Consider the following 15,219-nt stretch of genomic DNA (forward strand, 5'->3'; position numbering starts at 1 on the left):
AAAATTATAAAAAAAAAAAATGATAAAAATGTAAAAAAAAAGCCACTTTGAGCCATTTATATATTAAATATTGTTCAAAATTAGGCCACTTCAATCTATTTACTCTTTTGATTGTACTTTATATAATAAATGTATTCCAAAATTACATTTGTTGTTTGTTAATACACAATAAAATTAAATTAACTAAAACAAAATATTGTTTCTTTTTTACGTATTAGAGTGTATTTGTATATTTATTTATTTCAACAGAATAATGATTAATGGGTTCCACTGAACATGCCCCTGTGAAGGCTCATGCAAATTATTAACTACCTACTAGCAATGTTTTTGTCACGCATTAAATATATTAATAACATATTATAATAATGATAGGTATTTTTGGTCAGGTGAATGTATAATAATTAATATAAGACCGACATTCAGCCTATAATATTACTAAGTAGGTATATTTTATGATATTATTGTGATTGGTTTTAGTATTAGACGTTAGTAGATATCTACTAAAGAAGGTTAAATTATTTTTTGCCAAAAAATCACATTTGAAAATGTCATTGTGTAGACTTATAAAATATTAAATTACACTCTAAAAGTTTCATATACCCACAAATAATATTTTTAAATCACAACAAAACAACTAAAAACGTTGTTCTTGGTTTTAATTAATACCTATGAAATTTACTAAAAGAATGAATGTACGATGTCAATTATGATAATCGTTAGAACTGTTTATGAGAATATTTGTTTTAATCTTTAAATCCTTAGCTATAAAAATTGAAAATTTTATAATTGTTTAATTACAATAATTGATCATTTTTGAGATTTTGATGAATTTAGTCAAAATATGAACTTTAAATACTTATCAAAACAATTTTACCTACGGATCTTTAATATTTATCAACTGCTATTATAACAACTTTTAAGGAACCTTGTTTCAATTTTAAAGATTGTTAACCCAACGAATAAAATTGTATCTACATTTATAGAGTAAAAAAGAGAGACACAATAGAGCTACACTAAAAAACAAAATCGAGTTTTTTCCTTAACTTTTTGTTTGTTTTTCCTGACGATTTTGAAAACTTTTAGGAACTTTTGTCCTCCCAAAGTACCAACTAGATTCACTTTCTTGCCAGAAAAAATGATGTTGAAGAAAATTTAAGTATTATTTTCACTGTCCCAAAAGGTGATACAGACACAAATATAAAAAAAAAAATATTGTAAAATCAATACATTCATTGCTTCGCTCAAAATCTAAAATTCTGATGTTCTCATAAACAAAATAGTGTTTCTTTTTTTTCGTACTAAGTATTAAGAGTGTATTTTTATTTTTATTTATTTCAATGGAATAATGGGTGTGACTGAACATGTTAGGGCCTACATTGTAGGTGTGTAGGTACAATGGTACATGTTACGGTAAAAGTAAGAATACCGATGAAACCTAGGTTTTAACAGTAAATGACTGCTGCTTCACAGGTTCCTATTGTGGGGATGGGTATTATAGTTATTAAACGCGAATAAGGCAATGACGACCATTATTGTGATTATATGCGTGATTTAGAATATTAATTGTAAAATCAAATTTCAACCTTGGTAATAGTCGGCGTCCGTTAAATGTATTTGCCCTTGGAACGAAGTTTTTAAATCGTTGGATTGAGCTCCTCTACTTAATTTTTCCCAATTCGAGCACTGTTCATTGGTTCATAGACATATTATAGAACATGTTAAATTATTATTATTAATTTTATTTTATTGTAATTGTCGCCGTTGATTCACTTTGCCGTGAACTATTTTTCAATTGATGGTTATGGGTAATTTACTAATTTAATTTAAATTTATGTTTATCCATATCTTCAAATGATAAAATACAGCCATATAGGTATTTATTTTTTAATTTAGCTTGTCCTGAACAATTTTATAAAGTGGATATTTGTTTTGTGTAAATTATAGTAAAACTAAAATTTTCCAAAAAAAAACATAAATGGAAAAAACCGTTTCCGAAGTGGTTACCGGTAATCTTGAAGAATTAAAACCGCTTCCAAACCGTTAACCGGTAACGACATTTTTAGAGATAATTTTAGTAACCGGTAATAAATTACCACTAATTCTTAAAACCCCTAAAACCGGTAACCACTTACGAAAAATGTTTTGGGTCCTACCGGACCCGGTAACCGAATTTTTCATAAGCGGTTTCATGCTCTGGTTTTGTAAATATAGCAACTAGCAGCTATACGTAATAATGAATTAAATTATATTATATTTTTATATAATATCATTATACTGTATATTTTGTCAGTTCATATTATATTATAGATGTTATTCACGTTGTTTTTGTCTAATTCTGTGGATTTATTGACTTCATAATAGGAATAAATGATAATTTTATAATAATAAGGAAGTAAGTAAGTAGTGAATTACAATTAATTACAAATAATCATGTAGACATTTATAAATTTAGTGTGTATAAATTTATCAATTTATATTTACATTTTTAATTATAGTCCATTAGTTTTTGTCGAAAACTAATTGTTCTCGATTGCCAATTTGTTCTTTTGATTAGATATCTTATCCATAAGTGCTGAAAAAAACCAACGAGTCTGCTAATTAAAATACTTAAATTTTAACCAATATTGTTGATAATTATATGGGTCATAAATCATAATTGGGTAAAAATGTTTCAATTGATTTGTGTCTAATTGACTAAAGGTCAAAAAAAAATAATTAAAAAATCAAAAGATGTTTGAATTTAAATAAATATGATTTAGTTATAATAAAACATCAAAATTACATTATAAGAGTTTGTATAGGACTAATTGGAAATATTCACATGTTTTTAATTTTCTTTATTATTTTGCTTTTACTAACGTAATCAATAACCATGTACCCTGTGACCTTCATCTTTCTAGCTACAAAATAAATACAAATTATTGAAATCGGACGATTATGAGAGGTGTGATAGTTTTTCCAGTAAATAGTGTACCTATATTGAACAAAAAACCACGCTTTTAATTTTTTTTTCTATCGGTGTTATTGACATTTGCGCACCTGCAGCAAGCGTAGTCCCCCAATAAAGCTAACCCAAATACCTTATGGTTCATAAAGACTAGAAGACGTATAAGGTACAACCATAGTTGTACTATACTTACGTTTATGTCATTGATGATTAACACTAAGATCTCGAGCGGCGTCTTCGAAATTGCATATTGCCTGAATTTCAGTCTCAGTAAGTGTATAAGGACCCGGGGACCGATCAATCCTTAATCCAGGCTTGGATAACATAGAAGATATTTAAGTTTACGTCAAGTAAGTCAAGTTATCAGATCAAAAAGCACTTTTAATTATAGTTTGATTATTCAATGAACTGAAACGTTTCGCAACAGTGTATATTTTACACATATTCCCATGAATTTAATACAACAAACTGAGTAATAATAAACATATTATTATAACTTCAAATAATGAAGAAATCTATAAATATATATTATACAATTAGTTACTATTGTGGACAATATTATGAAATAAATTTAACTGAAAATACCTTTATTCCACTGGTATGGTATATCCTTTATTGTAAAGCTAGGTTGTGTAACTATAGTACCCAACAGGTATAGGTTGTCAAATTATTATGGTAACAAGATAATTATTAAAACAAATAATAATGAATAAATTATACTAGACCTATTTGATTTTTAAACGACATCGTTGAAATGAGAACGATCATAAAATTTCCCAGTGCCATTATCAATAAACTAACAGTGACTATGAACGATTTCATGCATATTGCTTATTGGGTTCTATACTAATTATTTGATGGCTCTTTTTTGTATAATGTGTATTAAAAGTAAATTATAAGTACATGCATAATAAAATATATATAACAACTAAATAGGGAAAAAGTTTTTAAACAAAAAATTAAAAAATTAGCTTTCACCATCAACCTTCTCATTGGTTCGTTAGCTAAATAGTTTGTGATGGCATGAGGGACATGAAAAGGAATGGTAGATCTAGTGAAACGCTGAGGTACCTTAAAGAATATTAGCGAAATAAGATCAACTTTGCCCTTTAACAGTCCTCCAATAAATCTAATACCAGCAAATCGTCTTTGCTCATCGAACATGGCAGATTAACATAAGCAGATTAGTTATTGGTGAGTTGTAGTCATAGGATGGACAGTGAATTCTTAAAACATAATTAGCAAAACGTAAAAATGTATTTTGGACTCGTTCAATTTGATTTACGTTACTAGTGGTATGAGGATCCCAAACAATACATTCGTACCCAAGAATGGTGTTGACAAGGGCACAATATATTATATAGTAACCTTAACAGACTAGTATAATATATTTTTAAGTGGTAAAATTATAAGATTGAACAATATCTTAAATAATTGATTACGAACAATTTATGAATTTTATATTATTATAAATTTTAATTATTTATACTATAGGCCATATAGGGACGACAGTATTTTCCGCACCCAACAATCGGAAAGTTATTTTGTTTAGTTAGCTCTATTATTTGATATATTTTGTCACAACATCTGTGTGTGTCATGGTACGACAATACAATTTTGCATGCCTATTATAATATTATAATATAGTTATTTTAACGAAAAAAAAAAGAGATGTTTCAATTAAGGCACTATTAGTATTTAAATCTATCGGTTCTACAAATATTGTTTTAAATAGTAAGTAAAAAACACTTTAATATTATATTAATTACTATGCATTACGTATGTAGAGGATAGTGTTTACAATACAATTTCTAACCCATTGTACTCTAAATATTGAAGTATATATACAAACTATCATAATATTAATATATTTCAAGGGGGATGGAGTGGCTGAGTGGACCAAAGCGTCGGTAGCGTCGCGCACCGACGCCGGTTCAAAACCTCGGCCGTGAGTAACATTTTTTCCCAAGCAAGTCACGGCATCCGGAGAGAAATGCTGCCATCCCCTACTCGGGCATAGCAGATACCTACGGGTGCCCACTAAAAAATCTGCCAAACTGTATGAAACGTCTTTAAAAAACATACAGTACCCGCCCACACAGTAAAAACCACCCAATGGCCTAAGTTTCCGCGGGTTAATTAATAAAAAAATAAAAATAAAAAATAAATATATTTCAACATAATAATAATACGGTTGTAAATTTAATGCGATTTTTAAAGTTTTTTCCATGTTGCTAAAAAATTATGTACCTATTTTGCCTATACGTTACGCCGTCACTACACAGGTTATAGTAAATTGCAAAATCCAGTCAAAACTTCTTCTGATTCTCTCTAACGCTATGTGATCACTCATATAACGAAAAAAAAATAATATTTGTATACAGTTTCTTATTGAATAAATCCGAAAAAATATGAAAAACTCTCAGACTAAACAGAATTTGCTAGTTTCATAATGTTTGTTGACAGTAAGATTATTTTCACGTTTAATATATATTTTTTTACTATAATATTAATTAGGTATAACATTTGTTTTTCATAATTTAATGGCATGCAGGAGAAAAAATAGGTAATTTTTGGCACGTCAAGTCAGGTATAGGTGATTTTAACATTCTTATTATTTACTTTTCATATGAACCTTCACACAAATAATAATCATTTAAATCATTAAATAATTATTATTGTCAGTTTTATTGAATACCACAACATAGGTATTCAGCCGAGAACATTAATATGTCGTCCTTTTTGATCTAGTTAAGTGCTATTGTGTCAGTCGTGTCCATTCTTACTCCGATAAACCACGCTGAAATAAGCTAATAACAACATGTCGAGAAGCATGAGACCACAGTATAGAAGATATTCGTGTACCTAAATGACGTACAAAAAAAAGTGTTGTAAAAAACTGCCACAAGATGTGAATATAGTTTCCTTCATCCTTGGTAAACAATCGTACATTCTATATACATTTATTATTACATATTATGTATTTGATTGTAGTTCAATAGATATTAATAACAATACAATTATCATATGAAGTATTCTATTATTTTACCATTGTAACACCATCTCGGTAGTAATAAAAGTGTATAAAACGTTGCTGGAATTATCTCTATTATTGTTGGCGTGGTCAATATTTTTCCGTTGTAGTATAATATATTATATCTATTTTAAATTGCATTATATGTGTTAAAATAAAATCATTTTAAATTTCATTTCTTATGTTAAAATCAAGTTATTTACAAACAATTATTATAATATCATGAAAGTATTTAGTACTCACTTCCCAACCTTAACCAAATTAAAATTCATCCCACGAAACAAAGATAGAGAGTACGAGGTTAATGAGTTTTGATCTGTACTGGTCAAAGTGATGTTATCATTAAAATCAAATAATATGTGGTCCATCAAAATTCTGAAATAAATTGATTTCGTAATTTAGTTTATCAAATATTGTAAAATGTGTGTCTTATTGATGTAAGATACCAACTTACCTCAAGTATGGGTTTCCATATTTTTCTATGCATACACGGCTTAATGTGACCGTGTTCGAATCTAACCGGGCCAATAGATACGAAATCTCCTAAAATCATTTTAAAAATGTATGGTTAAATAAATAATTAGTAACATTTTAATTTTTTTAAAGAATGTATTTGACGTTTAGAGAGTATATATATATTGACCAAAAATCAAAATTCATGAAGTTAATGATTGAAAAAAGAAAATACAAACTATATTATTAATACTTAAATTTGTTTTATTTATGTAATACTTCTCTAAAAATGTTTCAATATTATTTAGTATTTATGTTAGGTTAAGTTAGTAGTTTGACATCAGATACGTAGTTCGTAGTTTCATTAATTAAATTTAAGTACCTCTCTTTCGGTTATCGTCACTGTGGTTTCGAACTTATAGTTTTCAGTTAAAAAATTGCACTTGGCTTCGAAACCAAATGTGATTTCGGAGACGTTTCTGTAAAATTCCGAGATACGACTGTAGCTGTCGTTGAACACCTCGAGTGGGTCGATGTGATCGTTTACGTTTAACGACTCCGATTGTACAAACACGTTGCAATCGAATCCGTTGTAAATGTTTATGCACCCTTGTCCTGGTTATATATGTGGTTTTTCCTTTTAAAAAACTTATCGCAGCATAGTTAAAAGCGAAACAACAAAAAAAAAAAAAAAAAACGCTTAAACGAAAGTCTTACAGTAATTTTAAGCTGCAGTTTGGCCGTCAACACAAACGCTATAATCGCCAGGACACCGCTTAAAGTGAGCTTTTGTAACGGTTTTCGGACGCCGACCGTGGCCAGCAACGGATACAAGGTGACGTCGAAAAGGACAAGAAACATCAGTCCGAGAAACGGCTCTATCACGTGCATTTTATCTGGTTTGTAATGATATGCTCACACACCATTATAATAAACTAACATTTTACAGAATAATAAACAACGGCCAGACTGTCGCTTGTAGAAATCGGTCGCATCAAATAAAACCATTGACAACGACAACTAAAATATTGACACGCACTCATAACAATATTACGTAGGATGTGTGTGACTTTATTTTATGCTAACGCCAAAGAATAATCTAGTTCCCAGACCCACGATAATTTAGTGACAAAGCCACCCACCACTCTCTGGTCAGCATCCTCACGTCCGTCCCTTAAATCAGTGCATGAGCACCAACCACCGTAGTAACAACCTCTCAAGTACCAAAGAAACCGATTTCAACGAGCGACAACTGGACTTCTTATGCAAGCGATAATCAGTGCGTTCGTTAATTCAATTTGTGTATTTGAAGTAATACTTTATTTTGTCTAAAACCTAAAACTCTTACAATATTGTCTACGAACAACTGCGAATCAGGTAAGGCATATGATATAATATTTTATGTTGATTGCAGTTAATACGTTCTATGTGCTTTTTTTCCATAAAATTATATTGTACGGTGTATTTGATATAATTCTCGAATACACGATCTCGAAAGCCCTCCGAACACCTGGAGGAAGGTAATGGCGTAATTTTACTATTCTAACTTTTACTATTTTAATATAACTATCGACAGGAGTCGTATTTATATTTTTTTATTTTATATGTTATCTAATTTTACGTTATTACAGGTTTGATTGTCCAGTCTAAGTAGTCCACTCGGCCATTCAGCAGCGTCGATTCTAGTGTCCGCTAGGAACCCTTAGGCAGAACGGAAGCGACGTGGCACAACAATACAGATTTTATATGTCAAAATTATAATTTACAGATTCTAAGGTCACGCGGTTATAAAACGAGTGGCAGAGTAAATATAGCAACTTAATGAAGCCACCGCTGGTGTGGCTGGTCATGGCTGGTGGGAATCTTAACGATATACTAGTTTGTAAGCGATCCTCGTCAACACAGGTGAAATTGGATGGTAGGTATACTACTTGTTATAAATAGTTATATCATAGAAAAAAATTGTTGTTTCGCAACTACTTTAATTTATGTAAAATAGTATATTGTGTGACAAGGCGCGGGCGGGTAGCATTTCGCACAAGACCGAAAATTCCTTCCCGCACGAGCCACACATACTATTTTTTGTCACGCCTCTGCGTTCATCGATCACGCCAAAGGTAATGGGGGGGGGGGGGATCTATGCAACAACCAGATTATTCTACGATAACAATATTTCATGAAAGAAACGATTAGGTTTTATTTATTTTAAGCGCCATGCATGGAGGTTTTAATATGCAGAATATAACGACCGGATTCAGTGTTTGGTTGTGCAGGGAATACTGGTGATATTATGCGCGCACGCCACTTTTGGAGATTTCCATTTTACCACCCGGAAATTTTAAGGATATGCACTTTACCGCCCGCTGGACGGAAAAAGGTCGTTTTCCAACGACTCGACCGTCATCAAAAACTAAACTTTCGGCGCAGGCGTGACAAAAAAGTTTTTCCGAAATTGGTCGTATTATACTTTCGAGTTATCGATCGTTTAACTTTAAAATAATCTCTTTGTATTTTATACCGACGGCAGTAAACATCAGCAAGGCCAGCACGCGAAAAGCCAACGGAAAACACGTGTCCCTGGCAAGACAATGAACGTTTTGTCTCAGTTCGGGAGTAAAAAACGACGAGATCGACGAGCCTATACGCGAATGGCCATCGAGTGTGGTGGCGTAGTGCAGTAGACGTTTCTCTTGTTCGGCAAGCTGTAATTGATCGCCGCTAAAACGCGAAAACACACCTGTTTTATGCCGCCCGTGCCATTAAAAATAATCCAAACAGAGAGAAGATTCTATAAGAATGAAAACGGAAAAATAAAATCTCGACAGTTTTTTTTTTTTTACCAACATAAGGTATTTCTCGTACCTATAGATATATACTACTGCGGAAACGATAGGGCAAAGTGTTATCTTTTTGGCGCGGAATACGTTTCGAGAGAACGTTATCGGATATCACATGATACGCGTTTGTTGCAAGCTCCGAAAGATGTGATTAACGACATCGACTCGAAAGTCAAGTCGACGCACTTAATATAATTGTGTCGCCCCGTTATATAGGTATAATATAATAGCTGTACGCTGAGCGCATACGGTCAAAGATTAATCTAAGTTTTTTTTAAGGAATTTTTCTTTTTTTATCTCTATTCTGGAAAGTACCGAGAAAAACGTATTCTACGTAGATAGAGAATACTTTTCGGGGCTTAATATTGTATTATATCCATTGTAAAATCATAGTTTATTAACTTTTGAGCGCCGAGACTGAACATAATATAATTTGCCATCGAAGAACCGGCGAGCACTACACTTTCCCATTGACAGTGATAAAATCGTTATGAAAAAAAATTGGTAAATCATTTAATCATCAACCACAACACTGCGATTAAGATTTTTTTTTATAGTGATTTAAATTTGGCTCATTTTTTATTTTACTGTGATTGACGAGTTTTCTTAGTTTAAACTATAGTGGTTTCTATAAGAAAATTAAAAATTTTGGCTTTCTTATATTTTCCCCAATAAGAGTCTGCCATGATCGCACCAGGCAACGGCATAAAGTATAGGTACGTCAAAAATACGAAACTGTGATAGATTGTTGTCGAATTGTCGCCATTAAATTGCAATATTGTTGACAGGTACAGAATCAAAACGGTTAAAATAGATTATGTAATTGTTTTTATAGATATCATTATGTAAAAATATTAGCAAAACATCATAATATTATGTTTAACTGCGGTTAAATCAAGCTATTTTGTCGACTAATTTTTCAATCTGTAATAGGTAAATCTTTCACAAAATGCATTGAGTACGATTCACCAGATGGACTTCAAGTATTTCTGATAAACAGTTCAACATTTTAAATGCATTTTGAGTGAGCCAATACGCAAGGAGTTTATAACACGCAGTTATTATTATTCATAATTGCAATCAAACACCGTTTGCAAATCATATCTTAATGCTATAATAGTTAATTTATTTTTGAACGATAATATTGTACATGTGTAATGTGTGCATGCTTCTCTAGAATATATTTTTTCGCATGTTTTCCATGTGAAACGAATTCGGTTGGTGTAGAAACGGCGAATAATATGTATAGTTCTTGGAAGTAGTAATGAGCAAAATTTGTCTTGACTTTCAATGTTGTCTGTAAGAGAAATACCGAGAAGCATTATCGATGGCAAATCTATGACCAGCAAGACCGACGCTGAAGAAAAACACATTTACCTTTATTTAATATATTTAATATTTATTTATAAGGAATAGGTATTATAAGAAATTAATATTGCATTAACTTTTATCGGTGTTCGAGGAAATTACGAATTATTAAAACAAGATTAAAAATTATTGGAAACAATATAACCAAATATAGTTGTTTCATAGGTACCTGCAGCAATATTGAACACTTCCGAATAATTAGTTTATTTTCCCGAAACCTACACAGACGTTGAAAGTCACTGATACGATTATTATTATATCTGTAAATAAATGCGTGAGTTAACATAATCATTTTATTTCTCGAGTCGTTCGTAAGACTTTTAGGGTCTTATACTAATCTATCGAAGTACGCCTCATACGTATATGTTACATAAATATTAAAATATATGAAAAAAATGTAAAATATAAATTAAATTATTGGACTTGTAATATGTTTAAATAAAATTATATAAATATATTTGAAATATAATGCAACATTGAACTATATTTTATAGATCATAAAACAATATTACAAAATGTTAACCTTATAATAGTTATTTATATTGTTTTTTTATGAATTTTGTTGATAAATCGTGAATGTGCAAGACCAATACTGGGTCCAAGATCAAGAAATGTAACCAAATCTAGATAGATCAAGATCAAGAATTAATTTCACAATCTTGGTTTTAGTTTCGTTTTGCTCATCACTACTCAGAAGATGAACTTAAGAGACTGAGCATTAACGAGTTAAAAAGTTTATTTTGTTTTGACTTTTTAACTTAACTAGTTACTTTTGGCTTTTCATTAACTTAACTGTTAACTTACTAAATTACTTTTTTAATTAATGTGAAATAAATAAATTATTTTTTCATTTTAATTTATTTTGTTTTTAATTTTATTATATTTCACTATTTCAGTCTATTTCGTTTTCATGTCAAAAAATATTTACCATAAATTGTTTAAAGTTAAAAATGTATATCATTCGAATCTAGTATAAACACTATAATCTATCATTTAGTTTTGGGTTGGAAAAAAATTAAGTACGCTAACGTTGTATAAACAAATTAACTTTTTTTAAACTTAATAAAAAGTTAACAAAAAGTGTGTATTAACTTTTAACTTAGTTTGAGTTAACCTATAGTTAAATTAACTATTAACTTTTAACTTTTTGTTTTTGGTGCATATTAACTTAACTGAGTTAAAAAAATCATTAACTTGCCGCCTAGCCTAGCCTTGTGAATTTATACCTAATAAAATATCTTAATTTACTGTGTTTGTGTATAGTTACCTATTTAATATATAAATACCGGGAAAGTCACATTGCTGTATAGTGGGTGTCGAGTAGAAGTCACTAAAATGGATTTGTTAAATTTAAATTCAATGACCAAAAATCTCACATGAAATAGGATTCAGAGCGGTGATGGCCTGTCATCCTTTATTTCTAAGGATGTTTTATTGTATACTAGCTTATCCTGCACGGCGTTAGTGGGTTACCCGTAATAAAGTAAATGCCCGTGGATTTACACGTTTTCAAACTCCATTAAATGTAGACTTTGCCGATTTTTAACGCAGTTGTTTTGATCGTTTTGACCAAATATAAAATACAGGTCTAAAATTATATCCATTTATAATCATAACTGTTTTATTTTCAAGTTTGCACCTAATATTTATTATTTAAATAAAATAAGTAAAACATTGGTAAAAATAATTGACGAGATAAAAATGAAACAATAATACAAATAGTATAAATATTAACCGAAACAAAAACCATTTTTGATAGACTCACATAAAAAAATATCTGCGGTTTTATACCTAGTTATAAGTATAATATATAGTATTTATACACTTCAACTCACCGATTTTTTCTTTTCATCAGATATCATATCCATGTTGAGCTGAAAAAAAACGAATCTGCTGACTGCAATACTTAAAATTTTAAGCGATCCGCAAAATTGAGATCCGCCAAACCTAATGGAATAATGGATGTTTTAAATCAAAAATAATATAATATGCAGTATAGTGAACGGTTGAGATGAACAGACAAAGGAAATATTACATAGACAAGTTCATAATTATATAGGTCATAATTTGGTAAAAATGTATCAATTAATGTGAGTATGTCTATTAACTGATCAGATGTCAGAATATCACAAAAAAAATATGTTTAAGATTAAATAAATATGATTTAGTTATAATAAACCATTTTTATTTTAAAATAAATTATGAAGTATGGAATCTTGAGGACAAGGTAATATAAAAACTATATTAAGGCATCTGCGCACGATCTGTTTATTTGCTCAAAAACACGGTTTCGAGCTGGATATACTGTCGTGTTTTGTAGAGTGATCCATCAATAATAATTTTTTTTTTTTTGAAAGAGTAAGATTTCTTACAGGGCGCATTATATTTTGATGCTCAAAATTCTATTATATTATAATAGTTTGAATATGACTAATTGGTAAGTTTCACATGTTTTTCAATTGTTTTTATTATTTTTGTTTTTCCTAATAACGTAATCAATAGCCACGTCTCCACCACCCTTCTTCTTTCTAATAAAAATGAAAAATTATTATAATCAGACCATTATGCGAGGTGTGAGAGTTTTGCCTGTAAAGCGTGTATTGAACAAAAAAATCAAGCTTTCAATTCTTCTGTCTAGTGGTGTTTTGACATTTGACCACCTGCAGCCACTCTCAATAAACCCAACCCAAAGACCTTAGGGCTCATACAGACTAGAAGACTTATAAGGTATATGATTCAACCGCAGTACCGCACTCATACTAATGTCATTGAAGACTGTCACTAAGGAGTTCTCAAGATTGCAAATTGCCCGAATTTCGCCCCCTATTAAATAGACACAAGCAGGCCCTTAAACCATTTTATGATGACAGCAAGTTATGCGTATATAATAAAGCGAGAATTAAAAATGATCATAACTCACTCAAAAACCGAATCATCGCAAAAAACCTAAATAACGGTCTAAGATTATATTCATTTATAATAATAACTATTTTATTTTCTGTAACCAATGGCAATAATGTCACACAAATAATATGTTATGACCCAACAATTTCTTTCGCCCGGTAAAAATTTTAAATATTGAACAATTGTGTAATCGTGTCATTCGTGTATTTTGGTTTAATATTTTAATACATTCATGACTCATAAGCAAATCGGTCTAGCCAGTGTATTAGATTGCTCCTCCGCCCGCAAAAGTAAATGAAAATGTAAGTAACACAGATTTTTAAGACGGTCAAATTATTAGTGATTTTGAATAGTATATTATTTTCTTAAAAATGTTGCTGTACGAACCAGACAGATTGCGCCACTGATGTTATTTTTCCTATTTCTTCGCTCAATTTTCCGTAGTTGGGTAGATAAAATGCTAACCATCTGTTTCATATAGTGCTCTATTAATTAAAAACAAATCTTTTAACGATTGAATTAGTGGTTACTAAGAGCTAACTCAATTTAAACTTAGGTAATTTTATATTTTAAAGTTAAAATGTAGCCCTTCATTTCACAATTTTTAATTTTTACACAGGAAAATAAACCGGGGTAAAAAGTGTCCAATACGATCACTCCCTGAAACGGATTTACAACTATGGAGACGCGGTAGTGCGTAATACGCGAGTGCATCGCTGTCAATGTAAATATATTATGCTCACCGTCAGTCGTTTTAGATTCTATAAGGTTAGGAATAATAAGCGAACAGAATGGTAATAATTTTATAATGAACAGTTTGGTTGTCCATGGCATCAAGATTGAATGTTTTTTCTCTTGTGCTACTATATACTTACCAATGGCAACTAAAAATAAGCAAAAAAAATTCTACGAGTTATCTTGATTTCGCATATTCGTTTTTTACAGTTGATATAAAATAATAAATAAGTACCCAAGTATAGTCGATTAATTTTCCGAATATAATTCCTAATACTATTCCAACATTAAAATTTTTTAGCGTTATATTATTATAAAAAATTATATAATTATGTAATAATTACAAATGTATCAATTGCAAGTGTAAAATGTTTGCGGTTCTAAGTGTTACTCGTAAATATTTATATTTTAACTCACCAATTTATTATTTCGATCAGATATCATATCCATTAAAAAAAAAAACAAATAATTTTTTAGCCACTTAATTATTAATCTTAATGCTTAGTTAATTAATTATAATATTACCGAACTCAAAAGTGAAAAGTTTAGGTGTTTCAGACTGAATCCGTGTGTTTAATCAACCATGGTCCGACCTCGAAAATATTTTGTTATTTTTAACAATCACTTATTCTCTCTGACTTTGCCGCCATGTATAACCAAACCATTTGCAGTTCAACGCTTCTTTCGAGTCAATAGGACTTACAATGCTTTATCAAGTCAACAATTCTCATCACACACTGCAACCTTTACAGTTGACAATGTTGCGTAAGAGATTAGTTTTCATAAGTACCTACATTGGTAGATATACAATTCGAATTGATTATAATACCTAATAATATATTATTGAGTGTAAGAATACTGAACGTTAAATGGGGAATTAAGGAGTTTAACATTATGATTTATTAGGCCGGTACTCAAAATAATCTTTTTTTTAGTATTTA

The 15,219-nt window shown here is 30.2% G+C and overlaps 1 protein-coding gene across 4 annotated transcripts; it reads right to left on the bottom strand.

Moving 5' to 3' along the window:
- Positions 1-3,267: 3,267 nt before the first annotated feature.
- Positions 3,268-14,989, bottom strand: LOC132952957 (uncharacterized). 4 transcript variants are annotated; one of them, XM_061025482.1, is made up of 6 exons: positions 14,804-14,989; positions 13,931-14,028; positions 12,475-12,586; positions 6,436-6,524; positions 6,225-6,356; positions 3,268-6,106 (listed from the first exon to the last, which is right to left on the bottom strand). In XM_061025482.1, the coding sequence occupies exons 3-6, from the start codon at positions 12,505-12,507 to the stop codon at positions 5,971-5,973; spliced, it is 390 nt and encodes a 129-aa protein (XP_060881465.1). In that variant the 5' UTR covers positions 12,508-12,586; positions 13,931-14,028; positions 14,804-14,989; the 3' UTR covers positions 3,268-5,970. The 4 variants fall into 4 exon arrangements, with proteins under 4 accessions (XP_060881465.1, XP_060881466.1, XP_060881467.1 ...); XM_061025483.1 differs by having other exon boundaries at positions 13,931-14,047; XM_061025484.1 differs by lacking the exon at positions 13,931-14,028.
- Between the last annotated feature and the right edge of the window lie 230 nt (positions 14,990-15,219).

The sequence above is a fragment of the Metopolophium dirhodum genome, chromosome 9 (genome assembly GCF_019925205.1).
Source record: "Metopolophium dirhodum isolate CAU chromosome 9, ASM1992520v1, whole genome shotgun sequence".
Taxonomy (NCBI): Eukaryota; Metazoa; Arthropoda; class Insecta; order Hemiptera; family Aphididae; genus Metopolophium; species Metopolophium dirhodum.